This window comes from Anser anser (genome assembly GCF_964211835.1).
Source record: "Anser anser genome assembly, chromosome: 10".
Lineage (NCBI taxonomy): Eukaryota > Metazoa > Chordata > Aves > Anseriformes > Anatidae > Anser > Anser anser.
This window is the reverse complement of record NC_139730.1, coordinates 312,378-331,961: the sequence shown is the minus strand read 5'-3', so window position 1 is coordinate 331,961 and position 19,584 is coordinate 312,378. Positions and strand designations below refer to the sequence as shown.

Genomic DNA, 19,584 nt, shown 5'->3' with positions numbered 1-19,584 from the left:
CCGCCTGATTGGCCGCGGGCTACGACCGCCGTTCTGCCGGCGGGGGCGAAAAGGCCGGGAGCTGCGGCGCAGGCGCGAGGGCTGCAGAGCTGCGCCCACCGCCCGGGAGGGCGGGGCCTGGCAGAGCCCCGCCCCCTCGTGGAGCTTGGGGGGCGCAGGCCGGGCCCAGTCCCCACTCCGGTCCGCCGCCGCCGCCGCTCCTCCGCCGTCCCGCGGGGCGGGGCCCGGGGCCGCTCAGGCCGCTCCCTCCTGCGGGGCCCTGCGGGCAGAGCCGGCGGTGAGCGCGGCCCGGCGGCGGGGGATGGCCGCGCTGTGCGCCGGGCCGGGCACGGCCCCGCCAACGCACCCGGGGCTCCGCGGGAGGTCGCGGGGCTCCTCGGGGGCGGCGCGGGCCGCGGGCCGGGCGCGGCGCTTCACCAGGCGGGCGAGCTCGGCGTGGACGGCCTGCGGGGGGAGGCGGCCGGGCTGCAGCGGGGCGGCGCGGGGGCGGCCCCGCCGCGCCCCCCACCCCCCCGGCGCCCGCACCTTGCTGGCCGGGTCCAGCTCCAGCGCTCTGCGCAGGACGAGCGCGGCCTCCTCGTCGCGGCCCTGCTCCGCCAGCAGCTGCGGGACGGGAGAGGCGGGGCTGGCGGCGGGCGCCGGCGGCCGGGCGCGGCGGCGCGGGGCGGCGCGGGGCGCACCTGGCCCCGCCGGAGCAGCGCCTTGCCGTTGTCCGGGCTGATGCGCAGCGCCGCCTCGCAGGCCGCCAGCGCCTCCCCGCCGCGCTGCAGTCGCCGCGCCGCCGCGGCGCAGTTGTTGAGGCACTTGACGCGCTGCTCCCGCAGCTCCTCTTCCTCCTGCGGCCCGGCCGGGGCTGCAGGGGGCACGGCGGTCAGCGGTTCCGCCCCGCCCCGCATCGCCCCGCCCCGGCCCACCCCGGCCCGGCTCACCGGCGCCGTCGAGGGCCCGCAGCGCCAGCCGGTAGGAGCGCAGCGCCGCCGCGAAGTCGCCCCGCGCGAAGTGGACGTTTCCCCGCTCCCGCTTCTGCGCGCCCAGGCGGAGGCGGGCGGCGGGCGGCAGCCGCCGCGGGTCGGGGCCGTCGCGCACCTCCAGCAGCGTCACCTCGAAGAGCAGCGGCGCCTCGGGCGGCACGTCGGGCTCCCTGCGGGCAGAGCGCCGGCTGCCCCCTGCGCCGCCCGGCCGCGCCGCCCCCCGGCCCCGGCCCCACCTGCCCGCGCGGCCGTAGCCGTAGGGGAAGGCTGCGAGGAAGAAGGAGACCTCTCCGGGCTGCATGGTGGGGACGCCCAACTCCAGCGCCTGCGGACACGGGGCACGGGCTGGGATCGTCGGGCGCCGGCCCCGAGCCCCGCACCCCCGCCGGAGCAGACCTGCACGACGTCGCCCTGGCCCGGCACGAAGCTGAGCCGCGGGTCCCGCTCCACCAGGCCGCCGTCCTCCAGGGCCCCCAGCACCTTCACAGACACCTCCTGGCCCGGCCGCGGCGGCGGGCCGCCCTGCCCGTCCCGCACCACGCGCTTCCGCAGCAGCCGGTCCTCTGCGGGAGGCGGCCCGTGAGAGCCGCCCCCCGGGCACCGCCGCCCCGGCCCGGGGCTCCCGGCCCCGGCTCCCCGCGCCCGGGCACTCACCCGTCAGGTCGCTCCAGCCCTCGGCGGCGAAGAGCGGCGTGAAACCGGCGGGGCCCAGCGCCGCGAGTCCGTCCAGCCGCCGGTAGAAGAGCTGCTCCTCCTCGCGGCCCGACGGCACCGCGATGGTGGTGTGGGGCATGCTGAACCGGACCCTCCTGCCCCGGCCCGGCCCCCGCGGCCGCTCGCCGGCCTCCGCCTCCCGCTCCGGGGAGCCGCCGCCTGCCGAGGGTCCCTGCATGCCCGCCCCCGGCCCCGCTCCCCCCCCGCAGCTGTGACCCGGCCCCGGCCCGGGCGGGCCCTCGCTCCCCGGGGCTCGGCGGCGGGCTCCCGCAGCCCCCAGCCCGCTCCGGGCGCGCCGCCTCCGGCCCCGCCGCCCCGCGACTGCCCCGGGCAGCCCGGAGCCGGGGGCGCCCACGAGCGCATCCCGCCGCGCCGTTACCTAATGCCCGGAAGCCGCTAAGGGGATTAGCGGTGACGGCAGGGCTTTGCGAGCCGCCGGCAAAAATAGCCGGCTCAGGTCGAGCTCTGCCGCGGGGAGTCCCGCCGGGACCGGCCCGGGATCGGCTGCCCCGCCCCGGAGCCGCCCCGCCCCGCCCCGGTGCCGCCCGGCGCGGTCCCGCACTCCGGGCCATGCCGCGGGCGCGGACGGAGCTGCGCGGGCGGCTCCGGTACCGGGGCTGCGCGCGGGGCCCACGGCTCAGCCTCGTGCACGTGCGGCTCTCGGAGGCGGCGGCGCGGGCGCTGCGCGGCTGCCAGCAGCGGCAGGTGGGACCGGGGCGGGCCGGGGGGCGCGGGGGAACGGCGCTGTGCTGGGCTCACGGCGTGCCGCGATGTTGCAGGGGGCGCCGGGGCCCGCGATCGCCTTCCAGGGGAGCCAGGGGGTGAGTGGGGCTGGGGACGGCGGCTGGGGAGGACTCGGGGGGACCGGGGCGCCCGGGGTAGCCGGGGGTGAGTGGATCGGGGCACCGGGGAAAGAGGGCGGACGGGGCGGGACGCGGCACCCGGGCCGTCGGGGGCCGGGGGAGGCTCGGGGCGCCCCGGGACGGTCTCCGCGGGACGGTGCCGGTGGCGCCGGTGGGAGCCGGGGCGGCGCCGCGGGGTGGAGCCGCCGCGCCCCGCGGGATGGAGAGGCTCGGGGGGGGGCGCGGCCCTGACAGCCGGTCCCCGCCGGCAGTGCCTGACGGTGCCGGGAGGCCCCGGGACCTCTCCGCGGCTCTTCGCCTTCTTCCTCTCCCGCTGCAGCCGGGACGAGCCGCAGGCCAGCTTCGAGTGTGTGCGGCTGGCAGTGCCCCGGTGAGCCCCCCGCCGCCAAGCCAAGGGTCCGGTGGGCTGCGGGGTTGCTCACTCGTAGCCCCCCCAACAGCCAGCCTTCTCCCACTCTCCTGGTCACCTCTGCACTCGACCTGTGCCAGCAGCACGGCGTCAGCCCTAGCCCTGGCACTGCTGACGGTGCTGCGGATGCCCATGGGTGCGAGCACTGCCCATGAGCAGTACCTCCCATCACTGTTCAGACCCCAGTCATGTCCTATCCTGCTCACGGTCCCCAGTGGCAGCCCAGGACTTTTGGGGTCTGAAAATCCCCAACAGCCTCTCATTGTTCGCAGCATCCTCAGCCTACAGTCCCTGCAGGGGCATTCAGTATGCTGGGGCAGCAGCAGCCTTGGAAACAGGGCCTCTTTGGGGACAGGCTACCTCCTCTCTTGGGGTGCCTGCCTTGCAAGGTCTTCTCTGGGCTTTGCACGGGATAGGGCACATGGGCTGGGCTTAGCTGGCAGGAGATGTTGTCTTCTCTCAGACTAGGTCAGAGCTGGCTGGACAGCGTGGGCAGCATCCAGGAGAAAATCACAGTCTGTGCCTCAGAGGGCACCTACCCACCGCTGCGGGAGCGTGTGTCCCAATCTAAAGAGCCCTGGAGCAGAGCAGTCGCTGAGCCAGATGTGGCTGTGCCTGGCTATGGTGAGCAGGGTGCTGCAGGGGGTGCTGAGCCTCTGCTGCCTCTCAGGCTGAGGCCACACTGAGGACCCACACCCGCATGCTGGCAAACCACCAGGGTGTGATGGCTGCAGGGCCCCTGCTGTCCCCCCAGGAGAGGGATGCTGCCTCCCCTGGGACCTGCTGGCTCTGGGATGTGGCAGCTGCTTGCCATGGCCAGGGGCAACAGCTCTGCAAGTCTGGGGGTGTTGGGCCACACCAGGTAGCAGGAGCCAGCAGTGGCACTGCGAGTGCGGTACTGGATTCCTGTCCTGTCACCCACAGTGGAGTGGGCACCACTGGCTGGGGGCACAGGGGCTGCACTGGGTGTGATGGGAGAGGAGACCTGGTGTGATTCTGCCAGGTGCTGACACTGCTCTCTCCGGGTGTGTCTGCAGGCAAAGGTGTCACGGCTCCCGAAAAGGCAGGCACGGTCTGCGTGCTGCAGCAGAGCTCCCTCTGTCACATCCACGAGGGCAAGAACCATGGGCCAACAGCAGCCAGCCCCAGGGCTGCTGCTCAAAGCCTGGTTCAGCTCCTGGCCCTGCGGCCCCACCGCAAGCATGAGCTCCTGCAGCGGCTGGTGGGGACGCAGGCAGGCAGGCCCGACTGGGCAGGGCTGCTGGCTGCACTGGAGGAGGTGAGAGGCACTGGGGCAGCTCAGCTCTGGGATGTGAGCACTGCGGGACACACACCTGCTGCTCTCCCTGTGCAGGTGGCAGACCTGGATCCCACAGAGTGCTGCTACCGCCTGAAGGAGTCGCTGGTGGGGTGGGTGCAGGAGGACTGGCCAGGGTACACGGCCCAGGAACGTCGGCAGGTTGCCCTGCTGCAGCGCAGGTAGAGCCGGGGGACCGGGGTGAGGTGTGAGGAGCAGGGGGCTGCAGGTGCACGTTTGCTGCTGGGGTCTTGCTTTGAGCACGCTGCACGTGATGCCAGGTGCTCAGCACCCTCCAGGCACAGCTGGATCCACCCTTCTGCTGCCTGGGCACCTGGCATCCGAAGGCGCTTCCCCAGCCTCAGTCTCTGGTGACCCTCCTTCTTGTGCTCCAGCAGTCAGCCCCACGGCCCTGCAGCCCGGTCCTTCCTGGTGCCTCTGCAGCAACCGCTGGAGTGCGGCTCCCCTCCGGGTGCTGGTGGAAACCGTCTGGGGGTGGTAAGTGCTTGTGGACGCCGGCAGCAGAAAGCTCCCGGGTTCACAGGGGGAGAGGGCCTGGCTGGGTGTCTGCTTCCCGAAGGCATCCAGCTGCTTCCTCACTGTGTCCCCTTCCCATGGAGCCCAGCCACCCCAGGGCTCTGGGTTCTGCTCCTGCCTTGTGTCCCAGCCACCCCTGTGTCCTCTGTAGCAGCAGAGGCTGGCCCTGCTGCAGCTCCTGGCTCACAGACACAGCAAAGTGGCTGGGGTGTGCCGGGGCTGTGACATGAAGCAAGGGATGTCGCAGCCCTGGGCTGAAGCTGGCAGAAGCATGCAGCACCAACTGCTGGAGCAGGGGTCTGGGACAGGCACGAGGCAGAGCGAGTTTTCTTTCAGAAGCGCCTGGCACTGCTGGATTTCTCCAACCCAGGAGTCAGCAAGAGGCACCGGAGCTGCCTGCGGACATTTGGCACGAGGCAGCCAGGAGCACGGGGCCAGCAGCAGGCTGGGCCTCTGCCCCCGAGTAGCGACACCAGGGAGCTGCAGGGTGCAGAACGGGGGGAGAGCAGAGAAGAGGAGGACAATGACCAGGAGGAGGGCGCCCCATGCCCCAAGCAGCGCTGCTCTGCACCCAGAGGTGGGGGGGGCATGGCCAGGGCCTGGCCAGCTTGTGTTGCAGAACTAGACCCTAGGGTACCTTGGGAGGGAGGTGGGTGGCCCAAAGGAGGACTTCTGGTAAGCAGAGAGGTTTGGCTCCAGAGCCAAGGCAAACACAGGGATGGTGCATGCCTGGATGTGCTGCCCAGCCTCATGGCCCCCATGCCCAGCGGAGCCATGCAGCTGCCAGTTTGGTTTAGGACAGAGTGCTGGACAGGTTCTGGCTGAGTGGGAGGAGAAGGCTCTGGGAGGGCTTTAATCCTCACTTGTCTCCTTGTCAGACACCAGGTCCCAGCCCAGCAGTTCCTCCTTAGCAGAGATCCCGGATTACTTGCGGTAAGAGAGTTTGGCGCTAGCTACCACATCATATCATCACCCTGAGTTTGCCACTACCTACCACACACCATCATCCTGATGATTTGGGCAATTTGGCCCAGCCCCACAGCATTGGACAGGCTGAGACCAAACTGCCTGTCCAGCCTCCAGTGGCAGCAGCAGCAAAGGTTGCAAGCCAGGTCCCGGGCACAGCAGTGTGACAGCCCTGTGTGCTCACTGCCACTCATGCTGAGGGCATTGGCAAGACAACATCGCATGGCCAGGCCCCTGCCCTGCCACCAGCAAGGGCTCTACTGCAGCGCTCTTGAAGACACAGGGAAAAGAAGCCTTTTCTCCTTGTTGTGGCAGAAAATACCATACCATCCGCTCAGCAGAGCAATGCAGATCTTACGAGGCAGCATTCAGTGCAGACTACGCTGAGTACCGCTATCTGCACGCTCGCATTGGTAGTGTGAGCCAGAAATTCATTCAACTGGGAGCTAGAATGAAGACATTGAAGCAAGGAACAGAGGAGCGCAAGGCAAGCAGTAGACCTGGGCCATGGGTGACACAGCTGTGCTGTTTCTGCTCATCTCCTGCTTTTGGCTTTCAGGCACTTGAAGCTAAGATTTTGTACGAATACAGCCACTTCAAGAAGGTAAGGCTGCATGCCCAACAGGTACTGGGGTCCCTCCAGGAGCTGATCTTTGTGTGTGGTTTTCTTTTTTTTGTTGTTGCTCTTTTTTTTGTTGTTGTTTTTTTTTTTTGTTTTCCTTTCAGAGTTATCCTAGTTACCAGCAGGAGAAGAACCGCTGTGAATACCTGCACCAGAAGCTCTCCCACATCAAAAATCTGATTCTACAGTTTGAAGGAAGAGGAAGCTCCTAAGCACACCACTGCTGGGATTCTTTTTTTTTTTTTTTTTTTTTTTTTGCTTCTCAGGACCTGTTCTTCCTGGAACAGGGGAAGAGTTGGAAGAATTAGGTCCCCAAAAAGTGCATTAGACTGAGGGTGATGTTGAATGTCCCACAGCCCAGGGGTAGTTGCCAGGCTACTGTAGAAACAAGCTGCCCGCCGTGCTGCATTGCCAGTTGTGAAGTGTTTGTCTACTCTGCAACAAAGCACCTGGACACAGGCAGTAACACTCACCAAGAGCAGGCTCTCAGCCACACTCTTAGAAGAATGTCACCTGTGCTCAGTACCTGGCTACCACGGGTTCTGAAGTCAGACTAGACCAGATGACAAGGATTGGAAAAGCTGCTTCTTACCCAGAGCAGGACAGCACTTTGCCCATTAGGGAACCAGCACTCCAGTGTGGTTTTACAGAAGATAAATAGGGCCTGTTATAATCCCATTTCTTGCATTAGTGTCTGGATCTGCAGCCAGCTTCAGGGATCCTACCAGCTTCAGGTGCAAGGGGGTCAGATTTTGCTCTAGGACACTACCAAAATGGGGCCTTGATACCTGTGCTTGGACACAGACCACTTGGCAGCCAGCAGCAGACTAGAGAAGGTAAATGTGGTTTAGTATACTGATGGAGTAGAAATTCGTGTATTTTAGAATTGATACTGCATAGCTGCTGTAGCCAGAAAACTATGTGCTAAGTGTTGTACGATCTACTGTACCTGGAAGATTTCAGCAACAATAAAAAACTGGTACACTGCCTTTTGGAAGTGTGGGGGAGGAAACCACAAAGAAAGCACTAGTTCTTACCATGGTAACTGCTGCACCAGAGTAGTACCTCGTAAGTCTGCTGTTCCTTGTTCCAATTCACACACATCCTGAGAAACTCATATCCAGGGCAACGGCCTATCTTTGTTCACCCACCACAGCACTCCTGACCTTTCCAATCAGCACATTCTGGGACAGGGAAAGTTAGGACTGCTTGTACCAAGACGGTCAGTCACAGCCCACACCATCTGACTGGAGAATAGGATTGCATTCCTCTCCTGGAGAAAGGCATTGCTACAGTCTGCTTTCTACCAAAAAAACCAGATCTTACAATTAAGTGGTCTTAATTAACTGTCCTAACCACACACAAAGTACAAACAGATCTTCAACAAGCCTACTGGCTGTGAAAAACACCATCACTGGCTTTACCTGTGTTTGGGTAGAATATGGTGTTACTAATGCTCCTCCCCTACAAAAATTAATCCTCCCCCCAAAATTAATTTTGCAAAATTTAAAAGCTTACTTGAAGCTGCTGCTGGTATGCTGCTGATCAAACCTGATGACATACTGCTCTGTAAGTCTGCATGTCTAGATCCAGCAGTCACATTAAGTACTATGTACCTCTAAAGTCACCAAAGCAGCATTACTGCCCTACCAGGCAACATGCAGACAGCAAAAGCATTTATGAACAGGGTCCCTGAACCCTAAATCTGCACAGCTGCAGCACGACCCATTGGGGCAGTTGCTGCTACTATACTCTGGGAGGACTCAGATATGGACAAAGAGATAAACAGTCTAAAGGCTGAGCCTAAAGGCTCTGAAGTAAACTAGACTCACAGTAGGAAGGTGCTGACTAGAGAGCAGCAGCAGCCTGATGCTATGTTTGAGATCTCCATATGACAGAGACACTTTGGTTTAAGGGGGTCATTTTATTGTTTCACTTCTCCAAATGTACAAAAAAAATTAGAAAATAACCCTACTCCCACCCCCTCCCAAACCACAAAACAAACCAGTCTGGGGAGCCCCACAACAGTGCAGCTAAGAGACGGCAGGAAATTAAACAGAATTAGATACAGCAGCTGGGGCCCCTCAGCCCACATGGTCACTGGCTCTTCACAACCCAGAACTGGCCCCAGTCTGCCCAGTGCTTCCCCAATTCACACAGAGCTCATCCTGACAAGATGGTGAGTGGGTACTTTACAAATCCTCCTTTGCTTTCTTCTTGGATTTCTTGGTTTTATCTTCCTCCTGCAGCACAGGAGTGCTGGTTGCCTCCCGCTTCAAGTAGCTGATGAAGTCACTCACTTCTCTGCCACCCTGCAGGAAGCACAAGACAGTAAGGCAGAGCCTGATCTCCCTGCGGACTTCCCTTTGCTGGGTGTGTGTGTGGGGGTGGTGCTCAGGTGCCAGGCAGGAGACCAAAGCGACCGTAAGCAGAGCTCTCCCCCGTGAGTCTGCAGTGTGCAGCAGAACATTCCCAGCAGGTACCACCAGGCGTGTTCCCAGGGTAACAGGACAGAGTGCCAGGCACAACTCCAGAGAGACTCCACATTATTTGGACACTTGGATTCTACTTTATCTTTTTTTACGAAGCCCCAGGAGAAGCAAAACACTCACCTCATACTTCTTTGGACTCTGCTTCTTGCCAGCTGGAGCAAAATAAATGGTGGGAAAGCTGGGGAAATAGAATAGATGCCTCAGTTCAGGATGTGCTATTTTCTTCAGGCTTTGTCCTTCCAGACTATCAGGCCAACACTCACTGTGGGAACTCGCGCCCTGCATTGCTCTGGTTTAGCATGGCAACAGCTTCACCAGCTCTTATGCCAGAAGGTATGACCTCCAAAAGCCTGGTCCTGTCTGCACAGCTGGCTGAGCACAACTATGGCCAGTTTTGCAAGCTAAACGGTTTTCATAAAAGCAACTGCAGTGTTGTTCTTACGCTGCTGAGACCAGAATCATAGCAGATTCAAAAGCAAAGCAAGGGGTTCAGTGAGACAGGCCTTTAAGCATGGCCAGGACACCAGAATCCCAGAGGAGAGTGACAGATGTGTGTAGTTTTTATCCCACATGACTTCTTCACACTAAGCAAATGCCTAACAGTTGTATGCCAGTTGCCCCTGAGCTCACATCCACCCCAGGAGACACTTTCAGCTCTTCTGTAGGGACTGCTGGTCAGACAGAAGCCTGAACTGGTCCACTGATGCAGTGCTATAATGGCAATAACACCTACCCTCTGACTTCATATGGAGAAGGCACATCGTTGGCTGTAGCATCCATTTTGGCAATGACAATATTGGGGTCTTTACTGAGCTGTTAGTAGAAAGAGCATATTAATAACCAATCGTAGTAGTTAACACCAGGAACTAGGCAATCAGCAAGGACAGTGATGTCAGGACAGTACCCACTGTACACAAAAAGATCAGCAAATTTCTGTGCAGTTTTCTTCTGCCTCAACAGGGACACAAAGAAGAAAGTCCCTCCTCATTCAGTTGTATGCAGCATACAGCTCCCAAAGGTACCTGCTGAATTTGTCTGGTATAACTTCTGGGGAATGCTGACCCCGGAGAAACCACCTACCTTCAATCTTTTAGATGTAGGAAAGGTGCCTGACAATCAAATAGGAAAACACTGGTCGGATCTGAGAAAATAGCTGTATTTACTCCACTACTGAAAATATACAGGGCAGTGTTATCCTTCACCAGACAAGAGACTGTAATCATTCAGAGGGAAAGGACCTAAAAGAGGAACTTCGCCAATTGAGGACAGTCACTGAATCAGGGAATATTTACTTGCCAGAGCAAAAAGAGCAAGCTAAACCTAACAGCATGGTTGCTACCATGCTCCAGACCCTGCTAATACACTTCTGCATTCACAGGCAATGCCAAGCAAAGTCCTCAAGAAGGCATAATTATGCCCTGTTATCACAAAGGCTAGACAGACAGAACCTGCAGTATTGTTTAGCGCTGCAAAGTTCTAGTTTACACTTGCAACAGAATCCTAAGACCTACCTTCTCCCCCAGCTCTTTGTATTTGGGCTCCAGATTCTTGCAATGGCCACACCAAGGTGCATAAAACTCTATCAGGACGTCTTTGTCTTCTGCATTAACAATTTCATCAAAGTTCTCAGCAACCACCACCTGACAGAGTTTGATCAGACAAGTTAGTTTTTTTCTAAGTCAGCAGTGAGGTAACATGACATACTCCATATACTATGCCCCAGGAAGCCTGGCTCTCCCACAGCAGGATTCACATCACACCTACACAGTGAGCATCAAAATGACCAAACACACATCCCTTCACCACGCTGTAACATCTTTAACTTGCAGGCAAAAGACTAAGATACTGGCACCACCTGCAGGTGAGGTTTGGACCTGGTAACATTGCAGGAGGATGGTAAAATCCTTTATTTTTAATTCCACTAGTTCCAGGCTGAAAAATGAGCTTAGCCAGACTGGCCACGGCATCCCCATGCACACACAAAACAGTGCCCTTCATTCCCTCGTAACACCCACATCATAAAGCCAAACCATGGGAATACTTTCTTTCAGGGCAGAATTTAGTGGGATGAATGTACAGTAGGAATTATACCATCGCCCTAAGGTGATGAGATGAGCATTAACTTTTTAAGGAACAGTGCAGTTGTGACCAGCTCGAAAGCCATGCCATGGGAGAGCACAAGTCAAGACAGCAGGCCTCTGCAGAATCCCCGTAAATTGTGATGATCTCACACTTTGAGGACAAATCACTAGTGTGCTCAAGCAGCAGTTACTGTGCTGACAGAACAGTATGGAATCAAAACTGCAAGCTGCATTTCCCCCTTGCCTCAGAAAACTGCAACATAAAAAGGAGTGAATTCTTTTTCCATCTATCACAGGATAGGCTTCTCAAGATGCCACAACACAGCATTCACAGTATGGGATAACTGGCATATGACTAGAAGCTGCCACTGAAGTGCTCTCCAGCCACTAGTAGGAGCTGATGCTAGCCTTGATACAGCACTCACCTTCACAGGACCATCATTGCTTTCAGGGACAGGCTCCGATTTCAGATACTTTTTTAAATTTCCATCAAAGTAATCTTGCAGGAATCTCTCCAGAGCCTTTCCATCACGGCTGAAAGCAAAGTGACATTTTACAGCCACCATGACACATACAGGATGAGAGACAAAAACTTTCAAGGCTGAAATAAGCTCCTTCCACCCACATAACAGATGCTACTTGCATCTGCGAGAGCACCAGTCTGGGGCCAACTTAGAAGACCCAAGAACAAGCACAACAGAAACCACTAGAGTTTTGACAGGAGGCTGGTTGCATACCCCATTCAAGGTTTTAGGCCTTCCAACACCCTTAAGTTTCTTCTTTTCTCAATAAAAAAAGGTATAACCATTCCCACCCGTACCCTTTAATACATCTTAATTCCTAACCACACATTAAATAACTTGAATTTAATTCTGTACCTTTGTATAAAAACAGGGGGGCTGGGAAGCTCTCTGGAGGGTAGGAAAGCACACCTGACAACTAAGGTATTTTGACCCAGCAGTCATTTCTTCCACCAGGAAGATCCAGTTTTCCTGTTTCCTCCAAGCTAATGAAGTATGATCTGGTCACAGACCCCCAGACAAAAGTCTATCAACAGAAAGGCAACATTGCTAAGTTCAAAAACTTACGAGAATTCTTCCTGCATGACATATTTATCTCCTTTAGCTGTTCTGATGGCAACAACAGGAGCCTCACCCACGCTGCTGTCTAGACCAAATTCTGACAGCTCATGGCCAAAGGTTTTCCGGCTAGCAACAGCAAATGACAGTTTGTGGCCAGCATCCAAGAACTTCTTTGCAATCATCATAACTCTGAGGAAAAAAAAAAAAGACAAAACAGAAAACAAAGATGATTCCCTGGAACATTATTTTCTACATGACATAACACCTTTCAAGTTGAGGCACACACTGGACAGGGAATTCAGTGGTGTGAAGTGATACATTCAGCACAGGTAAGTCCTACAGAAGTGGCGTTGAGAAGCAGAGTAAGCAAGCAAGCTTGTGTTTATTCTGAATGAAGCCTGTGCAAACGTTAGGTGCATTCATCTTTTAACCATCAGCTTGATCACTAAGGTCTAAGGCAGTGGTGAATAAGAAGGACAGAATACCATATAACCTTACCAAGGAAATTTCAGTTTAAGGTCAAGGGACTAGAGATCCAAAAGCAAATATGGTGGGGTTCCAAATGATAAATGCCTTTGGTTCTGCAGACAGCAGCCAGCCTGGTAGTTTTGATTAGAAACCCACCTGGAATTTTTCTGAGAGAGAATAATTCCCATACAAACAGTTTTAAGAAACTCTGTAAATGGAACTGTGGAACAGCACTAACACAGGGACCAAATAAGAGAAGCAGATGAACACCACCCCGGCCACTGCGTACCTGTTACGCCAGTAGTTGGAGCCCTTTGCATTCTTCTCATAATCCACATCATAGTATGCCACCAGCAAGTCCTTCCCCTGGATCAAGTCTTTGTTGTCTTCAGTCATGTGTGGACAGATGCCAAAGCTATCAATGAAAGAGAGGTTAGCAGCTTTGATTTCACTGTCCAAAACCTTGTCTTGATACAGTACACTCCTGTTTCACACCCAATAATGTTCAGTAAGCAGTAAGACCCAAGTAAGAAACACTTCGCCCATTCATGTACCAAGTCAAATCTCCATCTCTAGCCACAACGTCAGTTAACATATTTGACCTAATTAAAGCCAAATTTGGCATACTTCTCAGGAAGTTTACCATTTCTTAAATACAACTATAGTTGCTAGATTATGGAGTAGATGCCAACAACCATGCCAGGATTTCCAGAAAGAAGGGAGATATCCCAAAGGACACAGTGCCTGAAAGACAGCTCTTACGGAAACTAAACAGGAAGCAACAGCAACGCCAGGTAGAGAAAAAATGAGTTCTGACAGGTCTGAATCCACTTCCAGATAGATGCGTCTATCATGTTCTCCAGTAAGGAAACACTCACATGTTCTCCTGGATAAATTTCTTGATTTTTCCACTGGTGATTTTGTCTTCTGTGTACTTGACAGTGCTGTCCTCAAACTTGTTCGTGAGCCGTGAAGGACGGAACAAGACTATACCCCTGAGGGGAAGCAGATATCATGAATTAGTTCAAAGTGTCCCTAAGCTTCCAAAGGGCAGCAGCTAGAGGAAGCAAAAACCTGATCTCCAGTGACTACCCCCATTCGATGTTCATAGATGCAGCAAGACTGGCTAGTTTCTCGGTGTCACTATTGCATTATATCTATCTGTCAGGCTGTTTTCTGTTATTCAGACAGGACATGGCCTTCTACAGTGAGAAACTAAAAAGAACATAGCAAGCAAGGGGGAGGCAAAACACCTCTGCTGAGACATTTCCCACCTGGAGGCAAACACTAACTCTCCCCATCCTGCAACTCTCAATTCCAGACATTTAAACTACATACGTATACACACACACACACACACAACTGGCATTTGGAAAAGCAACAATACCTTAAACTATGTTCAGAAGCTTAATCCAGTTAAGAACTGGAATCCATGAATTTGTTCCAGATGTCTCAATAACAAGAAATCTTTACATTAAAGAACTTACTCTCCATCTTCCTCATACTTCTGCACCAACTGCTCCTCACTGGTGTGTGCAAAACGGTAGTTATCTCTTAAGTTGTTGGCAGCTTTCATGAATTCAGAATAAGCATCACCAGATGCATCTCCAAAGAAGCCTGCAGCACAAAGACAGATGGTGACCCCAAACCAACTCAGCAACAGTTACTGTGCAGCTCTCATCATTTATCTTTACAATGCATTGAAAGATGTCTTCTGAATCAAGCCCTCCAATGCATGTCCAGGCCCGTCTTTGACAGCTTCTCTCCCATTTTTAGTGAAACATTCCCTCCCTTCCATCAGCAGGAAGTTACTCAAGAATTAGTCATTCATCTAAAAGAAAGATGTCCTCTGAGCATGAAGATTTCCATTTGCAACCACACGAGACACTGCTAGTGGTAACAACAGCCAATGGTACTAAGTTCAGGACTGCTGATCAATACTCATTCCGTTCCACTTGTATGATGACACCTGATCTAGACAAAGAAAAACTGCTATTGCCACTTGTAAACCATGATCAGCTCATGCAATGCTGACAAATACCACCCTAGTGTACCTTCTACAAAACAAAAGCTACCTCTTGTCAGTCAGCCAAAAGAGCAACAAGCTTAAAAAAAACCAAAACACTACAGTGCCAAGAAGACTGAAAGACAGTCAAAGAATCAAAAGAAAAAAAGTTGGAACGAATCCCCAGAGGTCACCAAGTTCAATCTCTTGCTCAAAGCAGAACCAGCTTCAAGGACAGGTCAGATTGCTCAGAGCTTTGTCCAACTCAGTTTTGAAAAATTTCCAAGACTGAAAGCTTCAAAACTCTCTGGGCACACGTTCCAGTGCTTTTTCACTCTTGCCATGAAAAACTTTTTTGCTCACATCCAGCTGCTACTTCCCTTGCTACAGTCTGATAGCACCTCTCATCCTTTCACTGTATATTCCCAGATTTTCCAGGGCCAAATGTCCACTCATTTCAGTGCTGCACTGATTCTACTCACCCACTACAGAAGCATCTTTATCACCGATGAATTTCTCAAAATCAGCCACAGAACTGAGAGCCACTGAAGCAGGTCCTGCCTGTTTCTTGAGATGACTGACAATTCCATCTTAAAAGAAAAATGAAATGATTGAAGGGATGAATACAAAGTTCTAAAAGACATTTTTCAAGCTTCCTTAAAACAAAAGCTGTTTCTCCAGAATCCACACACCTGGTGCCACGTGATAAATACGATATGAATTGGAAGACTGTCATCAGCACCTTCTCTTAAGTATTTCCATGCCATCACATTGAAAACTAGTCTAAGAAAGGCAGAGCTTTTCAGAGCATTGCCCTTACAAAAAGGATCTTTTTCAATGCTCTCATACCAAGAGCTGCATGGTACGCCTATTAGGTGTAACAGAAAGCTGTACTGGTACAAATAATGCATTCCAAGAAAGCTCATCAAGACAGACACAGAACACCCTCTCACTTGTGCAGAACGACTTCAGAGATCAATTACCATGGAACAAGAAGTTATCTGTATGAGGTCTTCCCCTCAAGCACGTTCTGCATACCACCCATCAAGGGTGCTATGGCTGAGAGACAATTTAGAAACCTTCACCTTTAGAAGAGCTTTAAGGGATCCTAAGCATCCAGGACTTTCACAGCACAAAGAGTTCTGGGAGGGGCAAGGTGTACGTGTAGGTGGGATTCTTCTTTGTACCTCTCAATACATTTAACGTCCCCGATACAAGCCTATTCAGTGTGGGCCTGCCTTCCAGCACTGTTTCAGCAAGCGAGATGCTGAGACTAACAAGCTCTTACCCGCTGTCCTGGGCCCATCATAGGTTCCTGCCTCTTCTCCGTCTCGAAAAATCTTCAAGGTGGGATATCCACTGACTCCATACTTGTTACAGGTGTTTGAATTTGCTGTACAGTCAACCTAAAGGAATAGAAATATTGCTGCTCAGCGACCTAGCAACCCGTATACCCAAAGAAAAGCAGCTTTGCCATTACCCACACCGTCACACATAAATTGGAAGTTTGATGGCTGGAAAGCTCTCACATGCTTTTAACCAAGGCTGGATTCCTTCCACACAAAATGCAAGGATCTGAGAAGCATCTATTTGACTCACATGTAGAAGATTAGAACCCAGGCCTAGCACCCAACCAAGTGGTCCAATGGGGACTCATTACACAGACTACCACTGAGAAATCAATAACAGGGAAGGATGTAATGGGTGTAACAGCACAGATGTAATAAAAGACCCAGAAAAATATTTGAGGAAATACTGGAAAGATTAAATAGTTGTAGGTTTGACATGACTACACGCAAAAAAAAATCTGAGAAAGAGTAGATTATTGCAATCAATGACAGGCTCAACAAGAATTGACCATTCTTAGCACGTTACCAACCCTAACGGTTCCTGCCATGCCTGAAGCAAACAGGAGCCCATAGCACTTCCCACAAAGGAACAGGAAGACCCTCATTTAACAAAACTATGCAAGTTTTCTGGCAGAAAACTCTTGAAGAACGTCCCTTACTTTGTAAGTCACGGGACAACACCGTGACTACATCGCACGCTAATTCTTGGACTAGGACCACGCAGCTCACAGGAGGTTTCTTCCTCCCAGCCTGGGAGGGCCCTCCCCTCCCTCGGGCAGCGGCACACACCCTTTTCACACTCTGCAGGCCAACCGAACGGGCCGCAGCCCCCACAGGCTTCAGCTTCCCGACCGCTCCCTGGTGCTCGAGCCCACAAAGCGGAGCAGCCTGGCAGGGCTCCCAAGGGCCACGGAAGGCCAGGCGCGCGCACGGGCAGAGGCTACCGGAGGGCTGCGACACCGACGCCTTTATTTGACCGAAGTCTGTCCGGGAGCCTCCCGCAGGTCAGCGCCCCCCCGGCTCGAGCCGCCGCGGCCGAGCCCCCACCTTGACGAGCGGCACGATGCCCTTCAGCCGGGTCGCCGCCGACTCGTACTCCGGCGCCAGCCGCTTGCAGTGCCCGCACCTGGGGAGACGGAGGGGTTAGGCCCGCCGGGAAGCCCCAGCCCGCCCCAGCCCGCCCCGCCCCCGCCCCGGGCCCTCCTGCCCGCGCCAGGCGCCCCCCGGGCCCGGCCCGGCCCGGCCCCGCCGCCCCCCGCCGCCCCTCACCAGGGCGCGAAGAACTCCACGAGCACCAGCCCCGGGCGCTCGGCCAGGCCGCTCTCGAAATCGGCGTCGCTGAGCTCCACCACGTCGGAGGCGCGGCCGGGCCGGGCGGTGAGGGCGAGCAGCAGCAGCAGCGCGGCGGGCGGCGGCCGGGGCGCGGACATGGCGGCGGCGGCCGGGGCTGCGCTCCCTGCTCGGCGGCGGCGGCGGGGGAACAAGCGCCGGGGGCCGCGGGCCGGAAGTCCCGCCTCGCCAGCCGGATCTGCCGTGTGGCAGCTCCCGGTTGGGCGCCGTGCCGCGCGTCACGCGAGCCGCGGCCAATGGGCTACGGCGCGGGGCGGTTGGGGAGCCGCGGCGGCCCCGCCCCGGCCGCGGGGTCTCGGCGCCGGCAGGGCCTCAGCGGGGGCGGGGCCGGGGCCGCTCGCCCCGGTGCGGCCGCGCAGGGGAGCGGCCCCTGGGGTCGGGGCCCGCCGGGGCCGTGGCGTTGCTCCGGGGCCTCCCCGCCGCTGGAGCCTAGCGCGGCGCCCGCCCCGTCCCACAGCGCCGGGCCCCGCCGCCACGCCCGGCTCTGAGCCGCCGCGAGCGCTCCGACCCTGCCGGGCCCCCGGTCGGGGACGCGGCCGTGCCCCGGCAGGGGTGGCGCTCGCGAGGGACTTCGCTCCTTTAACGGCCGTGGCCGTGGGAAGCGCTGCGGCGCGTTGAGGCCCCGGTGTTGTCGCCCAGTAGCCCCTGCCTGCGCCACCGAGGGCGGTGCTCCCGCCCGCCGCGCCGGGCAGGTGGCGGTGCCCCGCCGCAGGCTTCCGGCACGCCCACGGCAGGCGCGGTGCGAGGCGCCGGCAGCTCCGCTCCCGCCGGCGCCCATCCACCGCGACCCCCGGCCTCCCGGGGCAGCGCTCCCGGCACCGAGGCGCTCCCAGCCGGCCCCGGCTGCGGGCCTCTCCCAGCCCCGCGGCGCGCAGCGGTGATTCGTGCTGCTCAGCCGCTGGACGGGAGCGCGGTCCTTGCTGCTGGGCCGCCTGCGGAGGTGCTCGGTGCCCCCGGCAGCCCTGAGCTGCGTGGGGAGCAGGGGGAGCGGGGCGCCGCCTGCCCCGTTACTGCGGGGCCGGCAGGAGGCGCCGCCGCCCTTGTCGCGGGCTCCACGGTACCGCTGGGCGCCGTGCGGCTCAGGGGGCCGGCGCCGAGCCCAGGAGGAGGTCGAGCCCCCTCGCCTCGGCCCCGCCTGCCCTCCCCGGCCCCGAGCGGGCCGGCCCCCGGCATCAATAATGCAGTAACGCAACGGCCCGGGCATTGTCTGCGGCGCGGGGGCGAGCGGGCAGCCCGGCCTCGGGTTACAGGCCCGGAGAGAAGGCTGCCGGAGTCGGCCCTGCGGCGCCAGGCGCTCCCCGACGGCAGGAACGGCGTGAGCGGGCCGGGGCCGGGCGGGCTGCGGCACGGCTCCGTCTCGGGGGGCTCCGGGGCCGCCTCTGTCGGGGGGAGGGCTGGGAGCTGCACGGAGGGCGAGAGTGGCCGGGCTGGAGCCGGGCACCGCGGGCAGCCCTGCGGCAGCCAGGCCTCGCCCGCCGGTCCCTCCTTCGCTCAGCTCGGGGCAGCCCCGACAGTCCCGGTGCAAGGTGAGCCCGGGCCGGTCTCGTCCCGCCCAGGCGCAGGTAGCGGTCGGGTCGCAGGAAGGGATCGAGTGATCTCCAGCGGCTGCTTCTGCCCCCGCTTCGTGTCTCCCGGCTCGTCCGCACGGCGCGGCCGAGCCCCCGCCCCCGCCGGCTCCCGGCGCGGAAGCTGCCGCGGGGCACGGGGATGGCGGCTTCCCGTCCCGGCGTCGCGCTGGGGCTGCTGCTGCTGCGGGCCCCCGGCGCCGGTGGGTGAGCGCAGACCGCGCCGAGACGGGGCCGTGCCCGGGACCCGTCCCGCACCTTCGACCCGTGTCCCGCGTGGGAGCCCATCCCCTGGTGCTGGGCGTGAGGGGCCGGGCTGACCCCACGCGCGGGGCTTTGTGTGCGGGCAGCTCTGGGAACGTGCGTGGTGGCGGGGCGGGGGCGGGGGACGGGGCACGAGGCCGGCACGGACACGGTCCCACGCGCAGATCCGCGCGGGGGCCGCGACCTCCGGGCAAGGCTGCAACCCAGCCGGACAGCTCGGCCCTGCCTGCCCTGCAGGAGCTGTCCCGGGACGGAACGGCTCCGTGCCCCGAGACCTCGCGGCCGTCTCGAAGTCCCGGGCCCGGCCGCTATCGCAGCGCGCCGTCCCCGTCGTCCCACGAGCCGGAGCGCGGCAGCACGGGGAGGCGCCGGGCCCCGGGCAGAGCCCGCCGGAGGCCGCGGGGGTCCCGCGGGTGGCGAGCTCCGGGACTGCCGCGGCCCGCTCTCTGCCCAGAGCCGTGTGCGCGTGCATGTGTGCAGGTCTGCGTGTGTGCGAGCACTGTGACGGGCTCAGAGCAGCAGCAGGGATGTGAGCCCTTTCCACGGAGT

The 19,584-nt window shown here is 58.3% G+C and overlaps 3 protein-coding genes across 21 annotated transcripts; 1 reads left to right on the top strand and 2 right to left on the bottom strand.

The window, feature by feature from the left end:
• Positions 1–7: 7 nt before the first annotated feature.
• On the bottom strand, positions 8–2,257 carry LOC310904918 (uncharacterized protein; the record flags this gene model as incomplete). Of its 10 annotated transcripts, none has more annotated exons than XM_083850254.1 (6): positions 8–444; positions 526–603; positions 681–853; positions 930–1,296; positions 1,368–1,534; positions 1,626–2,257. In XM_083850254.1, 6 exons carry the CDS (start codon positions 2,255–2,257, stop codon positions 20–22), a joined length of 1,842 nt encoding a protein of 613 aa, XP_083706380.1. In that variant the 3' UTR covers positions 8–19. The 10 variants fall into 10 exon arrangements, 9 of the variants coding, with proteins under 9 accessions (XP_083706380.1, XP_083706376.1, XP_083706378.1 ...); XM_083850250.1 differs by having other exon boundaries at positions 681–1,141; positions 1,208–1,296; positions 1,626–2,000; XM_083850252.1 differs by having other exon boundaries at positions 8–259; positions 347–444; positions 681–1,534.
• ELL3 (elongation factor for RNA polymerase II 3) lies at positions 2,256–8,443 on the top strand (the record flags this gene model as incomplete). 10 transcript variants are annotated; one of them, XM_083850264.1, is made up of 12 exons in its annotated part: positions 2,256–2,390; positions 2,465–2,506; positions 2,800–2,918; positions 3,421–3,581; positions 3,995–4,236; positions 4,312–4,436; positions 4,653–4,752; positions 5,128–5,368; positions 5,670–5,724; positions 6,073–6,244; positions 6,317–6,361; positions 6,484–8,443. In XM_083850264.1, 12 exons carry the CDS (start codon positions 2,256–2,258, stop codon positions 6,589–6,591), a joined length of 1,545 nt encoding a protein of 514 aa, XP_083706390.1. In that variant the 3' UTR covers positions 6,592–8,443. The 10 variants fall into 10 exon arrangements, with proteins under 10 accessions (XP_083706390.1, XP_083706389.1, XP_083706386.1 ...); XM_083850263.1 differs by having other exon boundaries at positions 4,650–4,752; XM_083850260.1 differs by having other exon boundaries at positions 3,995–4,436.
• PDIA3 (protein disulfide isomerase family A member 3) lies at positions 8,284–17,388 on the bottom strand. Its single transcript, XM_083850268.1, has 13 exons — positions 17,126–17,388; positions 16,904–16,982; positions 15,796–15,913; positions 14,990–15,097; positions 13,990–14,119; positions 13,381–13,497; positions 12,792–12,917; positions 12,041–12,223; positions 11,378–11,486; positions 10,383–10,511; positions 9,605–9,684; positions 8,992–9,049; positions 8,284–8,691 (listed from the first exon to the last, which is right to left on the bottom strand). Exons 1-13 carry the CDS (start codon positions 17,284–17,286, stop codon positions 8,572–8,574), a joined length of 1,518 nt encoding a protein of 505 aa, XP_083706394.1. The 5' UTR covers positions 17,287–17,388; the 3' UTR covers positions 8,284–8,571.
• Between the last annotated feature and the right edge of the window lie 2,196 nt (positions 17,389–19,584).

What these genes read in the sequence shown, in the direction of transcription:
- PDIA3 (XM_083850268.1), bottom strand. Translation starts at nt 17,286, where the DNA reads ATGTCCGCGCCCCGGCCGCCGCCCGCCGCGCTGCTGCTGCTGCTCGCC. An exon ending in AAATTTATCCAGGAGAACAT is followed by an intron (nt 12,918 to 13,380) that starts GTGAGTGTTTCC and finishes TTTCATTGATAG; the next exon opens with CTTTGGCATCTGTCCACACA. An exon ending in GTCATGCAGGAAGAATTCTC is followed by an intron (nt 11,487 to 12,040) that starts GTAAGTTTTTGA and finishes CTTTGCTTTCAG; the next exon opens with CCGTGATGGAAAGGCTCTGG.